This window comes from Erpetoichthys calabaricus, chromosome 18 (assembly GCF_900747795.2).
Source record: "Erpetoichthys calabaricus chromosome 18, fErpCal1.3, whole genome shotgun sequence".
Classification (NCBI taxonomy): domain Eukaryota; kingdom Metazoa; phylum Chordata; class Cladistia; order Polypteriformes; family Polypteridae; genus Erpetoichthys; species Erpetoichthys calabaricus.
In genome coordinates, this window is record NC_041411.2 from 4722862 (window position 1) to 4745091 (window position 22230).

The 22230-nt window shown below is 46.6% G+C and overlaps 1 protein-coding gene across 4 annotated transcripts in view; it reads left to right on the top strand.

Annotated features, from left to right (window-relative positions):
• Window positions 1-22230, top strand: part of smtnb (smoothelin b) — a 144477-nt gene that overhangs the window by 68073 nt on the left and 54174 nt on the right. For 3 of the 4 annotated variants that reach the window (XM_051921134.1, XM_028825392.2, XM_051921135.1), the window contains exons 4-8: window positions 446-524; window positions 3601-3692; window positions 11373-11472; window positions 16902-17407; window positions 20130-20196. In XM_051921134.1, the coding sequence (XP_051777094.1) occupies window positions 446-524; window positions 3601-3692; window positions 11373-11472; window positions 16902-17407; window positions 20130-20196 (844 nt within the window). Of the gene's footprint in view, window positions 1-445; window positions 525-3600; window positions 3693-8241; window positions 8388-11372; window positions 11473-16901; window positions 17408-20129; window positions 20197-22230 lie in introns of those variants that run through there. The other variant, XM_051921136.1, reaches the window with a different exon arrangement.

A 22230-nucleotide genomic window follows, 5' to 3' on the forward strand; every position in this document is an offset into this window, starting at 1 on the left:
ATTCTGGGGAGTGGAGCAAGCAAATGACCTTTAATAGCCAGCACTGGAGTAAGAGAGAAAGAGTTGGGGGTGCCAGCCTGGTCACCCCGCATGACTGGATTGTGGAAAACGCAGAAAATAATGCGACGTCTCTTCAGACACAAGCTCTCAGCAGAAATGACAAAGGTGGCAGAGTCTCCAGCTGGAAGAGGCGGGTCCATGCGGCTGGACACCGGAAGTGATGTCAGAGGTGTTACAGCTGTCAATCAACTGGTCAGCACACACAGACAGAGAGAGACATTAGGACAGAGCGCCAACTCCTGGAGTGGTGGTGGAATTACACCCACTAGAGCCCCTGTGTGACTCTGGGGTACACGGGCCGGTTAAGTTACCTCCTGGGGGGCTCTTCCTCTGCGACTGAGATAATGTTTACCCTCTCTCCTGCTCTTTTTCTTTCTTTTTGCAGTTACGTGTCACCAATGAATACGAGGAGAGGAAACTGATCAGAGCAGCCATTCGCAAGCTGAGAGCTCAGGAGCTGGAAGGTGAGTATCCATGAAGGACTGTGTGCAGATGTTACAAACCCATTGAGTTGTTGTCTTCATGGAATACCGCAGCCCAAAATGTTGATTCGTCATGTAGCCTTGTAGGGATGGCTGGGGAAAAAAATGACGAATGTCAGGTTTTGATAGAGAAGTCGAGTCAAGTGGCTTGATTGTCACATCATCCGTACGCCATATTGCAGCATACAGTAACACTAAATAACAGGAGTGCTGTGCAACTAACACAAGCCAGGTAAAGAACTAGACGAATAAGAGATCAATGAATAAAGAATTAACAGGTAATTTGAAATAAAGAAATAATAATAAATAATACATATGATCAGACAACAAGTCTAACAAATGTACTGCATATAAATAGGGGGCAGCACGGGCTTCAGAATCCGGACCCCCCCCCACCACCTTCACCACCGAGGGGCAGAAGCTGTTGCAGAACCTTCCAGAACTGGTGTTTCGGTTGCTTCAGTACCTTCTGCCAGATGGAAGGTGGGACAAAAAGACCATGGGGCGGGGGTGTATTATGGCAGACCTTCACAATGCTCTACACCCAGGGGTTCCCCGTTGGCAACTTTTCGAAAGCTTTGTTCAGCAATTTGAGTTTCTAATAGTAAAGTGCTCGACAGACTGGACGTTTGAAGACGTTCAACACATAAGCGGCGTCTCTTCTTTAAAAAGAGGATGAGAGCGGAAACGCCGATGAGAGCACAGTAACCCGTGGGACGCTTGCTCTTGGATTTTCACCTACAATTTAAGATATTCCTGGATGTCGTCTTTGGGACCTAGTTGAGATCTTTTGCAACTTTAGCTTTTATTTTTTTTAAGCAAATCCCACCCCTGATTAGGCAAATTTTATCCCCTTTGGGTCAATTTTGTCTCCAGTTGGGAACCCCTGCTGTATGCTTTGCAGATACTACACTCAATGAAGACGACTTCAGTGGAGGCCAGTGAGGTCCTTCACGTTGCTAGAGACTTTGCAGTTATAACGTGTTATGAAAATGTTGTTAATGGAGGGCTGAGAGGTCCCAATGATCTCACTACCTGTGGTAGAACCTGAAGGTCAGAGACACTCGGGTCAGGTTCAGGTCGGGGAGCACACCCTGGTACAGCACATTGCCACAACCAGAACACAATGAAACAGCTGGTTGGCAACCCCCCCAAGCTGACACGCGGTCCAATCACACCCTCCAGAAAATGACCTTCTATCTGCCGCAGCCAGGTGCTAAGTGGGCATCTCCTTGACCAGGTCTAGCCACTCGGGTCCTCAACAATGAGGATCACCTTTGGGTAATCGCGCCACATGGCCGTAGTGCCATAACTGACGCTCCCTCACAATGCAGGTCATGTGCCTCATTCGGGACCCCGTGAGCAACACAAAGTCAAACCAGCAGTACCCAAGGAGACTCTGAAAAGACACACATGAAGGAGTCCAGTCTTCATCTCAGGTCACTGGATAGCGTCCATGTCTCACAGAGAGGGAGCACCAGGACTCTAAAGACTTGGACCTTCGTCCTTTTGCTGAGATATCAGGAGCGCCACCCATCCCTTTCCAGTGACCCTCATGACCCCCCCCATGTTCTCCTAATCAGTCTACTGACTTCATAGGAAAAGTCAGCAGAGACATGAATGTCACTACCAAGGTAAGTAAACCTCTCGATGAGGTCGACACTCTCTCCACAAACAAACACACTGCTGTGCCTAAGAGGTCATTAAAGGCCTGGATCTTCAGTTTTTATCAGGACCTTCGCAAGCCCAGACACTCAGAAGCCCCTATCAGAGCCCCCATCGACTCCGCAAAGATCACAGAGGCACTGCACTTCCCAAAGCAGGTGGTCATGCAGTTGGTCAGAGCACTCTTGATGGTGCCCCTGTAGAACAGGGAGGCTTGCCTTCTTTAGCCTCCAAAGGAAGTGGAGTTGCTGCCGTGCCATCTTGGCAATGATGGTGGTGTTAATTGACCAAGTACAGTCAGCTGCCGGTTGCACACCAAGAAATTTGGTGATCTTGACCAATTCTACCACAGAGCCCTCACTGTGCAGTGAGGAGTGTAGAGGATGGACCTTCCCGAAGTCAACGGTCATCTCTTTGGTCTTGTCCACATTATGAGACCGTTTGGTGCACTTCAACCAGTCGGCCATTTCTCGTGTCTCCATTTTATAAGCTGACTCCTCCCATCTGCTGATGAAGCCCACCACTGTTGGGTCATCAGCACACTTAATGATGGCATTTGTGCTTTACGTAGCCTGCCAGAAATTAAGTTGTTCCGCCTCATGTTTTCTGCGGTTTTGCACCAATGAAGGCAAATGTCCTTATTAACATACTATTAATTCAATCTAACAGAAAATGGCCCTCTCTGTCTATCTTATCCTGCCTGCTATACTAAAATTAATATCTCTCTGTTACATAGATAGACAGACAATGCCATTCATCTATCTATCTGTCTATCTATAAAGCATTTCATGTCTGTCTGTCTATCTATCTATTATATAGTGCTTTTCATGTCTATCTATAAAGCATTTCATGTCTGTCTATCTATCTATTATATAGTGCCTTTCATGTCTATCTATAAAGCATTTCATGTCTGTCTATCTGTCTATTATATAGTGCCTTTCATGTCTGTCTATGTATAAAGCATTTCATGTCTGTCTATCTGTCTATCTATAAAGCATTTCATGTCTGTCTACTATATAGTGCCTTTCATGTCTATCTGTCTATTATATAGTGCCTTTCATGTCTGTCTATTATATAGTGCCTTTCATGTCTGTCTGTATATCTATAAAGCATTTCATGTCTGTCTATTATATAGTGCCTTTCATGTCTGTCTGTCTATCTATTATATAGTGCCTTTCATGTCTGTCTGTCTATCTATTATATAGTGCCTTTCATGTCTATTTATTATACTGTGCCTTTCATGTCTGTCTGTCTAGCTATTATATAGTGCCTTTCATGTCTGTCTATCTATCTATTATATAGTGCATTTCATGTCTATCTATCTATCATTTTTAAATCTCAAGCTACACACCTTTGGTTCCTCACCCCCCTGTTTTGTTCTTTCTCTTTCAAGCCTTAGAGAAGCCCAGGAGTGTGGGGTGTGCTGAGCACGGTGCCAAGGAGAAATCTGAGAGTGGTCTTCCTGAGCCCAGCTGTGCAGTAATGGTAATCATCTCCACTTTTATTGTCGGGAAACGTTCCGTTGGAATCATTTCAGGGAGGTCTCTTGCAGTTTTGTTACCTGTTTCTAATATACATTGTGACCTGTAGAGGGCACTGCAGCAGCACCACAATCCCATGACACGACCACAACAGCACAAGTCACGGGTTCAGATTGTGAGATGATGCAAACAACACATCAAAAAAGGTTAGGGGCTGCCACCCTGAATTCTTGAAAGTTGGCTGGAAAAAAAAAAAAAGGCCAAGATTTGAGCAAATGGTTTCGACAGACGTTAGTCTAAAACAGAGCTCAGGAGACAGACATGATACAGCGGTTTTAAAGCCGCTCAGGGGAAATGATGTCCTCGGGGCAGGAGCTGAAAGTGCTGTCATCGAAACCTGAAGTGATGTTAAAGGGCCCAGGGGGAATTTCCCGTGTTTAGTCTGCAGAGGAAAAAGAGAAGGGATCAGTGCACTGTGCCACCGCCTGGTCTGGTGGCATAGAAGTTCCCTTTACCTGCCTGTCATTCTCCTCCCGTGTGTGACGAGGTTTATTATAGTGCAGTACCTCTAGAGCAGGCTTCTTCGTGGTAATGAGCACAAGCACAGCTCTCTTGTGGTCCTCCTTCCACTCCTTCAGGTGATCCCCCGACTCCCTCTGGATGAGGTTGTTTTTTTTGCGTAACAATACACCACTTTTTTTATGTAACTGCAATAATTATTGAAAAGTTCAAAATATGTAAGTGTGTTGGAAAAGGACATTTTTACGTTCGCTGCTCCTGCTCGTTCGCTGAACACCTTCACAAATTCCGTTCTCTCTTTTCTGAAAGCTCATTATGTGATGGACACAAAAGAAAAAAGGGATCGGGCAGATACCAAGTGAGTCCGTGACCCATTTGTGACTAGATCCGTGCTGGTGGCGGAGTGAAGGGGGCCGGGGGTGCACGGACATGGAGGAGGAGGAGGTGTGTGCCGCTCGCCCCGCCATCGAGTGTGACGTCAAGCCCAGCATTCCCCCTGATGATGATGATGATGATTACTGTTCTACAAATTGTTCTCTTTTCCTGTAAAGCTCCACTTCTCAAAATCTTGCGCTTTAATTATTCACTCGAAAATTTTTCCGGGTCTTAGCAAGCGGGCTTTTTAATGGTGTGAACCTGGAGGGAGCGACTGAACGTACAGAGCTGAATAAATAAGAGTATTAAGGGCACGGACTGCACATTTTTTTTTCTTGGTATTTTTATTTATAATCATTCTCTGAGAAGGTGTTTCCAGCCAGTGAGGTAAGCACAGTTAGGCCCGACAAGCTGTGACTCATCTGAGTATTCAGCACAGGCCCGTCTGGTGCAGGAGGCCACAGATATCCTCACCTGATTGTTTTATTTTGCTAATCTCTTCCTCCAGCTGCTTCAGCTCACGTCTTCATCTACGGAGTTCAGCTCACTTTCATACAGAGGTTTTATTTATTAATTTTTTTGTTTTTGTTGTCTGAAGTGTGTTTCACAATACTGTCTTGTTTGTCGGTTTTGGTGACATGAGTCATGGCTTTGGTTTCCAGCTTTTATCGGGCACCGTGGGTCATGTGGGGTGATGATAAGTTCAACGACTCTAAAACAGATGTGCCACCTGGATGGTTCAGACAGCCTTCACAAAAATCCTTTCACTGTTCGCACGATGACACTCAACCCCGGAGCACACCTCCATGATGACACAAGGCCCCTAGAGCACACCTCCGCGATAACGCAAGACCCCCTGGAGCACACCTCTGTGATGACACAAGACCCCCAGTTTGTACCTCTGTGATGACACAAGACCCCCAGTTTGTACCTCTGATGACACAAGACCCCCAGTTTGTACCTCTGTGATGACACAAGACCCTTGGAGCACACCTCCACAATAACAAAGTCCGAGAGCACCACCACGATGACACAAGACCCCCAGTTTGTACCTCCGTGATGACACAAGACCCTTGGAGCACGCCTCCACAATGAATGACGAAGTCAGAGAGCACCACCACGATGACACAAGACCCCTGGTTTGCACCTCCACAATGACATAAGACCCCCAGAGCACTCCGCCATGATAATGCAAGATCCCTTGGGACACACTTCCACAATGACACAAGACCACCAGTTTGTACCTCTGTGATGACACAAGACCCCCAGTTTGTACTTCTGTGATGACACAAGACCCCCAGTTTGTACTTCTGTGATGACACAAGACCCCCAGTTTGTACCTCTGTGATGACACAAGACCCTTGGAGCACACCTCCACAATAACAAAGTCAGAGAGCACCACCACGATGACACAAGTCCCCTGGTTTGCACCTCCACAATGACATAAGACCCCCAGAGCACTCCGCCATGATAATGCAAGATCCCTTGGGACACACTTCCACAATGACACAAGACCACCAGTTTGTACTTCTGTGATGACACAAGACCCCCAGTTTGTACTTCTGTGATGACACAAGACCCCCAGTTTGTACCTCTGTGATGACACAAGACCCTTGGAGCACACCTCCACAATAACAAAGTCAGAGAGCACCACCACGATGACACAAGACCCCTAGTTTACATGTAAAATGAATACACAAGAACCCAGAATGAACCTCCACGATAAAGAGTGCACCTCAACACTGACAGAAGACCCCCCAGTTTGTACCTCCAACGATGACAGAAGACCCCCAGAGCACACTTCTGCAATAATGCAAGACCCCCAGTTTGTACCTCCGTGATGACACAAGACCCCCAGTTTGTACCTCCGTGATGACACAAGACCCCCAGTTTGTACCTCTGTGATGACACAAGACCCTTGGAGCACACCTCCACAATGAATGACGAAGTCAGAGAGCACCACCACGATGACATAAGACCCCTAGTTTGCATGTCCATGATTACACAAGACCCCTGGTTTGCACCTCCACAATGACATAAGACCCCCAGAGCACTCCGCCATGATAATGCAAGATCCCTTGGGACACACTTCCACAATGACACAAGACCCCTGGTTTGCACGTCCATGAATACACAAGAACCCAGAATGAACCTCCACGATCAGAGTGCACCTCAACAGTGACACAAGACCCCCAGTTTGCACCTCCAGCGATGACACAAGACCCCCTGGAGCGCACTTACTTGAATCCTCCACCTGTCATTGCCTGCTTTCCCCTAACTCTGTCACCCCCCTCACCACCACCATGTCGCCCCCCGGAGTCCCTTTCTGATCTTTTTCTTTCTCAGCCCCCTCTGATCTTGCGCTTGATTACATGGCGCTGTTTCCTCCTGATACAGTAGACAGGAAAGTGGAAGTATTCCTGTGGGAAGCGGCAGGACGTTGGAGGTGGGAAAGAGGGCTTTGACTTCCTGTGCTTGGGGGGGGGGGGGGGCGTGCCGGTTAGTACCGGTCAGATCACCCAAAAAAGTTTTCAAAAGCAATTTTTACCATTTTTAGTTAAGACGGAAACTTTCTCTCTCTCTCCACTGTCTGCCCGTCTTTTTGCTTTTTGGGGAGCCTTAAAGTGATTCAATACCCATGACGTTGCTGTGGGTCTTTGCGCTGTCTGAACTGTGCCAGACTCACTTGTCTGATGAAGGAGGAGGAGGAGGAGGAGGATGATAAGTTAGATGACAGGCTTGCCTTTCATAGAAGGCAAAAGTGGATTCAGAAAGTCGTATTCATTGTCTGCACACTCTATTGTGTTTTAGGTGTCGTTTGAAATGGAGATGTTGGCCTTTATTCTAACCCATAATGACACAGTGACAACCCATTAGACTTGTAGAGGTTTTAAAAATTACAAACTGACGCCTCTCATTCCTGGACGTGTTCAGACCTTCTGCTGTGGGGCTCCAAATTGTGCCTAGGTGCCTCCTTTTTTTTTTTTTTTTTTTTTTTTTCTTTTTGGACCTTGAGATGTTTCTAGAACTTGACTGGAATCCAGCAGTGGCAAACTGAATAGATGGGACCTCATTTAGAAAGTCACCCGTGTAGCATGTCAGGACAGGACATTCAAGGAGCTCTCTGTAGACCTCTGCACCATGAGTGGATGCTGTTTGGTGCCGGTTCCAAAATTGGGTCGCCAGAAGGAAAAAAAAAAGTTTTAAGAAGCAGGGCTTTGAAGGATGATGGCACTCTGTCCGTTTTTAATTCATTTTAAAATATTAAACTTTTGAGGGTTACAGTAAATCGTAGAGGCCAGTGCTTTATAAAGCTACTCACTGTCAGTAGTTCACCTCACCACTTAGCGTGTGTCTGTGCCCGGCGATGGACTGGCATCCTCTCCAGGGTTTGTCCCTCCCTATACTAGCTGGGATAGGCTCCAGCAGACCCCCGTGACCCTGTTCAGAGCGAAGTAGGTCAGAAAGCGGACCCTGACTTTAGCCTTAATAGACTTGGCACAAGGGTGGCGTGATGTGATGTTGTGAGCTGGCACGTCTTTCCTGCTGAGGTGGGTCTGCAGTTGGGGTGTTGTTTTGTGTTGTGACGCTTTATGGAGAGAGAGAGAGAGAGACGACGGCGTTGGCAGCGTGGCAGACTAGTGAGTAATAGGAGGCAGGAGCGCTCGGGGGGGCCGCGTATTGGCCTCAGGCTGAACAGATTCAACCCGCTGTCACTTCCTGAGTGAAGCCGACGCTCCGCAGAGCTCCAGTCACAGTGCAGAGCGCCGAGAGCATGGGAGCACAGGAACACGCGCCCGCTGAGGTAAGGAGCTGCCAGACTTCTATTGTCCCGACGAGACCCCCGAGCTTTTCGCTTTTTTAGGTTCCCAAGGGACATGGAAGTGGCTGGAATTTTTTTTTTTTTTTATTTATTCAGAACTGCTTGATTTCAGCCCCTCAAACAGTGGACTTTGAGTTTGAGTTCACGGACCCCTTTTAATTTTGATTTAGAGAAACGGGAGAGAGGTTTGTTTTTTTTTTTTTTTTTTACACTAATTGATATTTTCGAATTTCCACTAACAGTCGAGGGTTGGCAAATTCAGCTTGTGTGCGGGATGAGAGGGTGCGCCGGGTGTTTTCTTTGATGATGATGTTATTATCACAAGGTGGGCTTCTTCTAAATACGCTGTCACAAGGTGGGTTTCTTTTACAGTGGAGAGACTATAGAAATGCTGTCTTCTAACAGAGGCCTGCCTGAAACTTTTATTCCAATTCCAAGTTGGGGGCGAAACAGCCGGACCCCCTAGCTTGTTTGTTTTTTTTTTTAAGTCTGGATTACCGTTCACCATAACTGAAGATGGACCTGGGGGTCTTCTGCTGTTCTGTTGGAATGGGTTGTCTACGCATACTTCCTGTTTGTTCTAAAACTCATATTAATATAATATTGGTCTGAATTGGGGTCCACGTCAGTCTCTGTGTGTGTGTGTGTGTGTGTGTGTGTGTGTGTGTGTGTGTGTGTGTAGTCTGCATGTTCTCCCCGTGTCTGATTTAGGTTTGCCATCAAAATTGGAAAAAACGCACTGCTGCGCCGACTTGCAGCTCCATTTGGGATCGGCCACTTTGTCGTATGATGATGATGATGATGATGATCTGCTTTATTAATCCCCGAGGGGAAATTGTCTTTTCGCATGACCTTTGGGGGGTTACAGCACAGGGTCAGCCATTTTCAGGTCAAGGGCCCAACAGAGTGGGATCCCTTCAGGTGGTGACAGGAATTTAAAACGGCCACTTTCTACATTAGCCATAGAGCCACCGCTCCAACCCAAAGCATGCAGGTCATTGCAGTCGAAGCTCTGGGGGGTCTCTGCTTGTGGATCATCGGTTGGCATATCTGAACTGGCGGTCCGGAGTGGCACAAACCGATCTTCAAGTCTCCGCGTCGGCGTGAGGCAGTGTTTCTTGACCATTGGGTTCCCCAAGTGACTCTTAAGTTTCTCAATTTCTGAGTGAGCTCGATTCTCCAAAGGTGGGGTTGTGGGACCTCAATTGTGGGCAGGTGGTGACTGCTGTTAGTGGGTGGTCGACAAACTTAAAAAGAGACAAAACTAAAGGACCGTAATGGGGGTGTAAGGAATGGCGGTGTGGGTTGAGCACTTGTAGAGCAGCACCGAGCCAAACAAACTTGAACCTTAAAAGACCCTCCGAGACCCAGAGTGTGCGTCACGTTTTGGCCAGTAGTTCTCCCCTCGCTGGGGTTCAAGGTTGTGTTGTCTAATTTTGTGCCATGTAACTATTTATTGTGCACCTTTTTCTTTGTGTCTATTTGTCATTGGAAAATGCCGTGCTTATGTATTGTGTGGGTGCTTCCCCAAGGGGCGGGGCCACCTGTCATTCACCGCCAGGCCCCGCCCCCTCCTCCCTATATATTGGAGGGCCTTGCACAGTTCCTGGCGGTTCATTTCGAAGGCGCACTGGACTGGACTGGACTGGAGTGTCGCTCGTGGTTACTGGTGGTTCTCCGTTTTCGGCCTCATCTTTGGATTCTCTGTTTGGACTTTGGCGGCCGTGGATTGAATTGTCTTCTCAGGCCATTCCTCTAAGGAGCCTCTGGTGCTGCAGGGTGTTTCTATCAAAAATAAATATTTCATACTATAAAGATTATTCAAGACCCTCTATGTGGTTCTAATTGGGGTTCTGATGGTATTTATCCCCCACTTTTGAAAGTATTTCTGGATCCCCTGTAACGGAAGACTTCTTACAACGGCTGACTTAAGTAATTTCTAGAACGTTATAACCCTGATATCTTCCTGTGACCCCCCCGTCCCCCCCCTCCCCCCAAATTTGCGCTTGGCTGTGCTTGTGCGACTTTAATGGGTGACTGTAATTTGTCCGATTTGCCTTAAAACTTCTTTTTTTCCTTGCGAATCAACCTTGACCCTTCTTATTGTCTTTGAGGTCCATTCCATTATGACCATCAAAGTTTGGGAGGTTTGCCCCCCAGTCTCCCCCCCCCCCTTGTAGAATCGCTGCAGAGTGATGTCCATTACTTAAATTCGCACATGTCCCCCTTTACTATTGGACACAAAGGTGAGTCCCGACCATGCGCGACCCAAAATGCGTCCCCCACCCACCCCCGTGTCCCATAGTGCTCTGTGTGCATGTGGGTTGCTCAGTGCTGATTCCTGCCTTGCACCCTTTGGAACGCGTGACTTTGCTGGGGTCAGTGGAAAGTGGAGTAATGGACGAGTGGATGAAACGCGCAGCCATTTTGGTTTTCTTAATTTACTTTCCTTCACTGTTGTGGTTTTGGACTGTCAGCTCCTGTAAATCCAGAAAGCGTCATACGCTGCCTGTTGATCCATCCCGTAATCCCCCTGAAATTGAGCAATTCCCTCTTTTTGTTTTTTAGGGGGGGTGACACTTTGTCTCGCTGGGCCCCGCCTGTCTGTCCGATGTCGGCAGGGCTCTCTTTGGGATTAACGTGTGGGGGCGTTTGCGTTTTTTTGTTGTAGCCTGTGAAACCGTAAATCTCCGCCGCTCTAATTACGTCCCCGAGGTCGGAGGCGTGTGGTGCGTAACGCTGTCTTGGTCTTACGTTTTATTGTTGTGTTTGTTTTTATTTTTATTTCAGATTTACATGTTTGGATCTCATGGTAAGACTTGTAATAGCCAGACGTTTGCAACACGCCTGACGTTTATTTCTGTGTGTTAAATCCTTACATGACATAAACAAAAAACATAAAACAAAGATGGCGTCTGACTGCACTTGTTGCTGGCAATAAACCAATGAACGCCGCTGTCTTTGCAGGACCAGACGACGAAGGACTTGGAGGAGAGGGAGCAGATCAGGGCCCAAATCCGAGAGCTGCGTGCTCAACAGAAGAAGGAAGAGCCACCTGAGAACGCAGGTACGTGTCTGAGCCGGGCCTGGCTTGATGTGGGGTCTTGGTGGGACGTCACCTTTAAAAAAAATAAAATAAATAAATAAACGCAAGACACCTGTGTCACAGTTACTGGCACTCCTTGACGTCTCACGGGCATAGGCAGCAGCCGCCATCCTTACCATGTCAAGATTAGTATTTACATAGCAGACACTTGTTTTGTAGGTCGCTTTGGAGTAATCATACATTGTAAAAAGGTATGGGGGTCCGCCTCGCATATTGTAATTTTCTTAGAAGAAGAAACGGCTGCGTGATACTCCGCCAACAGGGACTGACTGCAGAGCAAAGATGGTGGGATGAGGGACAGGAAGAGGCGGGTCATCTGGGAGGGGATCGTGGTCTGAAGCCGGACAGAGGAAGGGGATTAGTTCTGTCTGCTCCTGAAAGAATGGGAGTCATACTTGATCACCTGAGCTTCAGTGTTGGTCAGACCCTCGTACTCCTGCCCATGGGCACGTGTGTGATGGCATACATGAATGAAGGGGCGGGCATTGTAGCAGCAGAGAAGCAAATCAACGATGAGAGCACGAGGAAGCTACATGATTATACCTACAACCGGACTCGACCGGAAAATCCGTTCCCGAGTTGATATGAAGGCAGCCGTCCCATAGGAGAGAAGCCAAGCAGATCCCAAATATTGCGTGTAAAACGGCGTAGTCGTCCTGGACGGGTAGCACAGCGACTTTAAAGCAAGTCGAGACTAAGGTCTGCCTACTGGCAGAGGACAACTTGAATGGAGTGACCGGCCACGTGCGGTACGTCACTCGTTTATTTAGTTGGGAACTCGAGATGAAGTGATATGAGGGGCATCACCTTCACAGGACTCCTTTGCTGCTCAGTTCACTTGCTTGCCTCGTTTCCTGCGTGTTTTGTCATCTCCCGGTCTTGGGGGAAACGTATTCTAGGATGATGTCACTTGCTATTTGAGTATCAGAGAAGGAAAAGGTTTCGTGAAATCCGAATCCCTCAGCACAGAGAGGAGCCGCTCTGTTATTATGCCGCTCTCATCGACACGACGAGAGAATGAGGTGCAGAATTCTTGTTTATGGAGGCAGATGGCAACGCGCTGCTGACCAAACAACACCGTGAGGCTTGTGCCACGAGAGACGAGACGCATCATTGGCTTGCGGCTGATTCCAGTGTGTGTTCACTTAGTTACGGACTGTTTGGTTTGGTGTTTTGCACTTTTACCCCCCTCCTATTTTCACTTTGTCTGCCGTCAGGATTGTTCTTTTGCCACAAACGGTTTAAACAGATTTAAACAAATCCTAATTGATCCTCGACATATGGGATATTGTACAATCAACTTACACTACCAAGCCCTCGGCCTACTTCTCACGAATGAGTTAAAGTAATGTCATCCTTCAGCAGTCCAGTGCCCCCAGGCCAACAGTCACTTGTCACGTACTGTGCAGGATCACCTCCTCCCTAATGAAGGATAAGTGAGTGACTGTGTGTCCATCCAGGTGCTTTGTCTCTCTTTCCAACAGATGGCGTGTCAAGCATTAACGCTGCTTTTACAGATCCCATACCAACTGCATTGCATTTGTCATTCCCACAGATGGATCACAAACACACTAACGCTGCCTTTATAAATCCTATACCAAGTGGTATATAACAAAGACATGTGCATTGCATTTGTCATTCTAGCAGATGGTTCATCACAGGCATTAGCTCTGCGTTTACAAATCCGCTACTAAATGGCATACTGCAGACCTGCAGTTCATCGGTCATGCCAACTCATGGCGTATCACAAACATTGACTCTGCTTTTAAGAATCCCATACCAAGTGGCATATAACAGAGATATATGAATTGCATTTGTCATTCCAACATATGACACATCGCAAACATTAACACTGCTTTTTCAAATACCATTCCAAATGGCATATAAGTAAGAAGTATGCACTGTATTTGTCATTCCAGCAGATGGTGCATCACAAACATGAACGATACTTTTACAAATCTGAAACTGAATGGCAAATTACAGACATGCAATGCATCTGAGCTTTGTTTGATGAGAGATATGTGACTTAACAGTTGCGCCCCCTGGAGTCCTGAAGTGGCAGTGCTTACCCTAGATGAGCCCAGAAGGGGACACGCGTGCGAGACACAATATTTTCAGTCTTTTCTGCCATTTTATTGTTGGGGGGGGGGTCTTTTCTGTCTATTTGCCCTTCTGGCCTTACGGTTCTGCTGCTTCACTTTCTACTCTTCACTGCGTGACAATCTGCGGTGTGTTTACCAAGTGGTCATCTTAGAATCACATGGCTGCTATCAGTAATTCTTCCTGGATCTCTTCTCGTGCAATACACGACTTTTTAAAATTTTACAAGCTATTTGTCTAAAATCAACACATCTAGGCTTCAAATTAAAGTGCGCATTTTAAAAGCTATAGTTTTGGATGATAATTAATGCGAGCATAAACAACAACAAAGTGTGTGTGAATGTCTGGAAAGCTTGACTTGAAAAGCAAAAAGCTGCAGGCGTTCCCATTGTTGTTGTAATCATAAAATCATTTGTGTACGTCTGGGACTCTTTGTTATACACGCATATGAAAATTTACAGGTGTAAAAGCAAACCCGGAACATCTGCATATTCATGAGCTGTAAAGTGCTGCAGACGGTCTGAATTATTTACGAAAATCCCTGTGTTGTCCCATGCAGCTCTACAATGGCAAATAAAAGGAAGTGGCGCCTCACCTCCTTTCACTGGCCTGTTGACACAGTGACAGCTGTCACTTTTGTGTGCGTGTGGCAGGTGCCTCGGCCCTGTGACTGAAACAAAACATTCAAATGTGCACTCGTCAAATCCTGATTTGAATTGTGGGCTGTTTGTTTAGGCTGTGTTGGGGGGAAAATATTCAAATAAAAGGCAAATATGTGATTGTCGTGCAATGCTTATGGGGCAGAGCCATGGAAGACATGAATTGTCCCTGAATGTGACAGTAGCTATAGATTTTCATTTTCGTCCAGCCGACTTATATTTTTAGCTTTACTTTTATGCAGCGGTCCAAAATAGGTATTTGGTTACCTAATGTAAATTGCATGTGTCATTCCAACAGATGGTGCATCACAAACATTAACTTATCCTGCTTTTATAAATACCATACCAAATGGCATATTACAGATACGTATGCATTGCATTTGTCATTCCAACACATGGCACATCGCAAACATTTCTACTAATTAAATGCATTGCACTTCTCATTCCAACAGATGGTGCATCCCACGCATTAACCCTGCCTTTATGAATCCCATACCAACTTGCATTTTAACAGAGACATGCATTGCATTTGTTATTCCAACAGATGGCTCATCACATACTAAATAGCATAGAACAGAGACATATGCATTGAACGTTGTTATTCCAACATATGGCACAACACACACACTAACACTGTTTCTCTGAATCTCATACCAAATTGCATCTAACATAGACATATGCATTGTGTTTGTTATTCCACCAGATGGCTCATCACATACCAAATTGCTTAGAACAGAGACACATCCATCCATTTTCCAACCTGTTGAATCTGAATACAGGGTCACGGGGGTCTGCTGGAGCCAATCCCAGGCAACACAGGGCACAAAGCAGGAACCAAACCCGGGCAGGGTGCCAACCCACCACAGGACAAGAACAGAGACATGTGCATTGCATTTTTTATTCCAACAGATGGCGCATCACAAACACTAAAACTGCTTTTACAAATCCCATACCAGATGGTATATAACAGACATATGCATTGCAATTATTATTGTAACATATAGTGCAACACACACATACTAATGCTGCTTTTGTGAATACCATACCAAATGACATGTAATAGAGACATATGCATTGCATCTATTGTTCCAACAAATGGCGCTCACATACTGAACTGCATGGAACAGGGACATCTGCAATGTATTTGTTATTCCAACAGATGGCGCATCACAAATATTAATGCTTCTTTTACACATCCCCTTCCAAATGGCATATAAGAGCGGCATATGCATTGCATTTGTTATTCCAACAGATGGCGCATCACACACATTAACCGGGCAAGATTCAAGAGTGACATTCTACTCAACCCAAAGGCATTTAGGTTTGATTAGATACATGTGATGCATACCACATCAGAAATCTAAACCACCTACAGACTGCCAGGACAAATAGCTAATCTGTCAAACGATCAATAATGTGTGTTTGGCAAAAATTTAGAAATATGCTTTAGTGTTGAGCGTAGGCACTGAATTGCCTGATAGCAGTGGGCAGGAAAGACCCCCATACCCCCCCCGAGGCTCTTCTTCTTAGTACACTGTGGTGGAATGAGCCTGTGGCTAAAAGGGTACTCTGAGAGAGAGAGAGAGAGCGCCTCCTGGAGGAGGTTTTCCATGACAGCCTCCAGTTTTGCCACCATCCCCTTTTTTTCCCCCATAACGGAGTGAGAGAGTAATTAGAGACATTAGAGGAAATAAAAACCCAATGCCAACCCAAACGGAATAATTAAAGAGGTGGTGAATTTGTCTTGGAGGGCACCGTGCCAGCGTGTTTCCTAATATCCACACTGGTGATGATGAGTGGCAGAGCTGTCCTCCATCTGTTAATTCAAGACGAGAATGTGCTGGCTTGTTTCCCAGGGGGCGTCCCGTATTTACAATCGATAGTCTCACTGGTCCGTTTCAGGTCCCATGTTGTGATGGGCAATAACGTGGCAGCTGGTCCGCCGTAGTGCCGGCATTTGTGCTGAGTGTTCAGGATTGGAGTGCATCGCCTAAAACTATGTGGAATTTTGAGATCTGGGGAGTATTTTGAGGTTCCGCTGGCTGCTGGAGGGTCTCGTTTATTTACGCTGCTCGGATCTGCGGTTTTACTCCTCGTGGTCGGAGGCCCCAAGCCCAGAGAAGTATAGAATTCCGAGTGTTCATGATGAGCCTACCAGGAATGTTGGGCATGGAGAGGAAGTGGTCAGGCCGAGTTTGAATTCCAGAGAGTCGGTCAGACGACGGAGACCTCAGCCATCCAGCCTTTTCCCTCGGCGTTCTGTTCTGTCCCGTTCTGTTCATTATGGCAGCTGAAACGGTTGGCGGTGTTTGATTTTTGAGGAGAAGTTAAGGGGTATCACTCGGGTTCCCATGGCCGCTCCATTTTAAGCGTCTCCTTTACTAGGACAGGCCATTTGTTCTTTTCGTGTGGTTTTTCCACACTTATGGAGACGCTTTACTGTGCATTTTCTGTTTCTTTTGTGTTATAAAGCACTGGTGTCCCCTCCCAAACATGTCAGGTGCACCAGCATCGAACATTTCCCACAGGTGGCTCTCCTAATCAGACGCCATCTGCATTGTTTCTCTGAATGCTGGATTTCCATTACCTAATTTTAGCCTTCTGGTTGACGTTTTCCTGTCCTTTTCACAGATCTGTCTTCAGGAATGGTGTTGGTCTTTGACTGCCTGGATAAGGAAGATCCCACCCAGCTATTGTGTCCTCCCCGAGACAATATTGCAGCTGTCACAAACGCCCCGAGTTTATTGTCTCCGCAATGTTTGAACTCTGGCCACTCCAACAGCGATGCCATTTGCCAAAGTCCACGGGACGTCAGGCCCAACTCCCCCCAGGACGCTGGCTTTTCATCTCAGACAGACATGGACCCCGGGAGAGCTGAAAACGTGTCGGCGCAGAAGACCCCCAGCGTGATTGCTGAGCAGGACTTGGCCGCAGACCTTGAACTGGCGCCCCTTCGTGAAGCTCTGGGGAAAGGGCAGGAGACCCCCATCCAGGTGAACGGCGATGCAGTCGATGGCAATGCTTTTGGAAAGGGGGTCACTCCAAAGAAGGGCCCCTCGACTGCTCCTGCGCTCCACAATGGAAGGGGGCCTTTGGAGGTCACGGCGAAGCATTTGGGGTTGAGAGAGAAAAGACAGGTGAGCCGTCGTTTTGTGCGCCGCAGTCCCGCCTTTGGGCTCCTGTCACCAGAGTCACTTAAGGGCGTTTAGCAATTTGTCATTAAAACACAAAAAGAAAATGTGATGGCGGCACTCGGGGTGACACTCCCGCTCTGCCTCTTCTCTTGCTGAAACTGCAGAGGCCAGTCAGTCAGTGACACAGCTGGCACTCTCTTCACTGTGATTTGGCTGTTCCTGCCCGCTGCCCTAAAAACTGGAGGGTTGGGTTTGACTTAATGAACAGGACGTTTTTATATGAACACAGGATGTGCCCAATTCCTGAATCTCCTGGCTGGGGATATCGGTAATCGCCTTTGTGAGAATTGCTGCTCGACGCTTTGAAATCGCTTCAGGTTTGTACAAGAAAGAAACATGTGTCACTCCGCTTGACTCATCTGCACGTCTGGATATGCAAGACGACAAGCTACTTGGGCTTCTCCTTTTGTATTTGGCCCTTGAGACCCAAAAAGCCGCCATTTTTTAAGCAGGCAACAACACTCTGGTAAAAACAGAGCGGGCATCCTTGGCACAAATGATCAGCAGGACTTGAGGTTGTGCAAATGGATGACCCCCTAATGGAACACCAGGGGTCAAAGTTGGCCGCCCTTTCATGAGACTTCAGAAAATGGGGATCGGTACATTAGGCACGTGGATAGATAAGGCATTATATAGTAGATATGAAGGATGCTATATGATAGAATAGATATGAAAGGCACTATATGACTGATAGATGGCTAAGGCACTGTGTGATAGACGGATATGAAAGTAATGCATGGGCAGATGTGAAAGGCACTATATGGTATAGAGAGGGCTATATTGTTTATCGTATAGTGCCTTTCATGTCTGTCTATCTAGTCTATATAGTGCCTTTCATATATTTTTGTTATCCTGCCTACTATACTAATGTTAATTTCTATCTGTCATATAGTGCCTTTCATGTCAGTCTGTCTATTTATCTATTATATAGTGCCTTTCATATCTATCTATCTGTTATCCTGCCTACTATACTAATGTTAATTTCTATCTGTCATATAGTGTCTTTCATGTCAGTCTGTCTATTTATCTATTATAATATAATAGTATATAATAATAATTATATAGTGCCTTTCATATCTATCTATCTATCTGTTATCCTGCCTACTATACTAATGTTAATTTCTATCTATCATATAGTGCCTTTCATGTCTGTCTTTCTATTTATCATATAGTGCCTTTCATGTCTGTCTATTTATCTATTATATAGTGCCTTTCATATATTTTTGTTATCCTGCCTGCTATACTAATGTTAATTTCTATCTATCATACAGTGCCTTTCATATATATCTATTTATCATATAGTGCCTTTCATGTATGACTGTCTATCTGTTATCCTGCCTACTATACTAATGTTAATATCTATCATATAGTACCTTTCATATCTTTATCTGTCTGTCTATATAATGGATATGAAAGGCACTATATGACTGATAGATGGCTAGATATGAAAGGCAGTATGTAGCACATGATAAGACACCTTCTAATAGATAGATTTAAAAGGCGCTATATGATAGATGGATAGATAGGTATTTAGTTAATTTGTCCATCAGGGGAAGTCCCTTACCTGGACATAAGAAGGCTACCGTTGATTTGTCCTCTTTCTGTTGTAACGTTTTGTAATTTTGTGGTTCAACCCGCTTTGTGCTTTGCTGCTGTCTTGTTTAGGTCGAGGTGGCAGTGTTAGTTCTAATCTTCATCCACAAGGTGGTGATGTTGTGCTTTCATGCCCGTCAGGCTCTCTTTAATCCACACAGCAGCGTGCCGGGCACACGTGTCACTCCAGTATCCGGGCTCTCTGGCTTTAATAACCGCGAATGTCGTCTTCCGTTTACAAAGTCAGTATGGTGGTTTCTTTAAAAAAGAAACTGAAAAGCAGGAATCTGTCCAGCCCGGAAATGTCCGTCTGCAACGTCAGCCTCTCGGTGTATTTAAGTGTCTGCAAACTTTGCAGGTGCTGAGGCTGCTGAATCCAAATCTGGCAGCAGAATTGCTTCATCACGTCCACTTTTTGAGAAATTAAGATGCAAAATGGAAAAGAGTCAAATATTTTTGTAAAACGTAGTTATTTAGACTTGAAAAAGAGATGATAAATGACACACAATTCTTTTCAATATAATTATTATCTTCCCCTCTTATGATCCTTTGTACCCGAATGATGTCCTGGAGCCTTTTCTCCTCAGGGTCCTCCAAGACCACTCCCTTGAGCCCAGACAGGCAATGCCAGCTCCTCTGCGGCTTGCTTGACGTTTTCCACCTTTGTATTCCCACAGCAGGTTGTTTTGGACCTCAGAAAGAGGGAGTGAAGCTCGTCTCTCTCTGATGTTTGTGTGTTTTATGTGCCACAATAGAATAGAAAAAGAAAGAAAGGAAATCAAAATGGCCGTTAACCCTTTGTACAGGGCCAGCTCTGCTGGGCAGCATGCGGTTGGACGTCAGAAGAGCAGGAGCTGGGAAGTGGGCACGCAGGGTCTGGCTAGGAGACCAGCAGGGGCAGTCGGCAAGTCTGACGTACCCCACGACTAGACGTTTTATTGCCCTGCACGTTTGCTGTGACATGCACCAGTATAGCCCAGCTTTCCCAGTTTTTGCATTTGATTTAATTTGTTTGTTGTGTCATTCTGCTTTTTAACCCCCAAATATCCTCATGCTGTTCTCTTTGTTTCAGAATGAGACCACCGACGACTTGCCCCAGGAGCACCTCAGGACGGCAAGACAAGGCAGCAAAGATTCAGGTAAGGGAGGCTAACAGGTGATGCGTTTTCCTGTCGTCCTCACCTGGAAGATTGTAGTTCAGGCCTAATGGGAACTGTGCCCACTTCAACCACAGGGGGTCTGAAGACTTTCGGGGTCCACCGTACAGTCCTGACGAGCACAAAGAAAAAGAGGCGGGCCATCCGTGCCCCAGATGATAAAGCTGCCATTTATTGTCAGTACGCCCAAGTTGTATGACGTCTCCTGCTTTGGCCAAGTCTCAAGCCCCCCATGCCTCCCCCCCGCTCTAGTGGCTCTACTGGGCTTAACGGCCTTTACGAGAGTGGCGAATGTGCTGGCCACATGCCCAGTTTAGAAGATCCCCGATCCCAAAGTGTGGCTGTGTACATTTGTTACTTGTCAAAGGAAAAACGTTGCCTCAAATATTTTAACCGAATAAGGCCGAGGTGTCGGGTCTGCTGAATGTTTAGCTTCTCCACCCATCATCTTGAAGGTTTCTCTTGACGGGACCCGGCCTTGCTCTTTATAAGCCTCACACTTTGCCCACAGTCGCAGTTTTCCTACAGCAGACCCCCCAAAGATGTAATTATGAGATGCAGGAGATCACTTGAGCAAACTGTGACTTGTCATTTTAAATCCGTGATGCCAACTGTCTTCTGTACTTCGCAAGTTTGAGGTTAGGGATGACTGGCATCCCGACTGGGATTGAGGATAACAACAGGACGCTGTAATGGAAGGAGTGGCGGTGAAACCCGGCCACCGGGATCCCAGTCGGAGTGAATGAATAAAGAGTGCCCTTGGGTTTGGGGAGTTTGGATATTTTGAGCAGTTCATCCTCCCGCCCAGGAGGTGGCAGCATTCCGCTGGCTCACTCCCAGCTTGAGCACCCACAGGGTTGCCTGGGAATTGCAGTGCGGAAGGCCAACCCTGTCTAGTTCCTTGGGTGCTACCAGGAAGAGAACCTTTTGTGCGTATTTGGCCCGCTTTGGAGGCCACTGTGCCTCATACAAGGAGGTCCGGAGTTGTCAGGGAGTGGGCGGTGCTTGAAAAAGGAGATGGTTTAGTTGACTGAAAACCCATTAATAGTAAAAAACATTTTTGAATTGACTGGAAACCTGTCTGTGGGTGAGATGTGTGTGGTGATGAGGCACTGAGGTGCCCCCTGGTGGTCATAGCAATCAGTACACGCAGTGCAGTGTACACATGCCTGCCTCGTATGAAGATCTTCACATTTAAAATCCAGCGGAGACCACACCAAAGTTTTAAGAGCTGTCCTGGTAGACACAGGATAGTTTGCATCCAAGCAGGGATGGATGGATCCTTACCTGGCTGGGATGCCCATATAATGGATGGATGCTGATGGACGGGCATTCTGAGCTGGGTTGCTTAGTGATACCCCTTTTGCCCACGCCTAAAAAATAATAAACGGGACCCTGCAACTTGGTCTCCCTCCGCCTGCCCAAGACCCGACCTGGCAAAATTTATTACCATTATTTTAGCGTAGCGTCGAAATGAATGAGATCACCAGGGAGAATTCAGTGAGACGGAGCAGCTCCACTAATGTGGGACACGGTGTGTGTGGGGGGGTCCTGTTACATAAGGTGCCACAGTATTGTGTGCTGAATACAATTCTGAATCACACCAAAGCAGGAAGGCTCGCCCCCTGGCGGCACCCAGTTGTAGTGCCCATCCACATTACAATTCCCAGGTGTCGTTTCTGTGCAGGCTCGTCTTGTATTTTTCTTCTGTTTGTATACGAGAAGGTAGAATCTCCGGGCCTGATCCGCACGATCGACACGTCCCCTGTTTAATTGCAGGATCCTACACCTCCAGGCTTAGTGACATCCATGTTTCCCTTGACACGAACATTGACTTGTGCTAAGAGGGCTAACGTTGTCCTTGTCCTCTCCTTGCACTCAATTGCAGTCATTTTGCCCTTTTTGTCACACCCCCACGTGCAGCAGAGCATCAGAAACACTCAGCATATCACCGCAGTTCGGTCGAGCAGCGCCCTGTGCGTCAGTGTCACTCATCCGTATCTAACGTCAGATGAC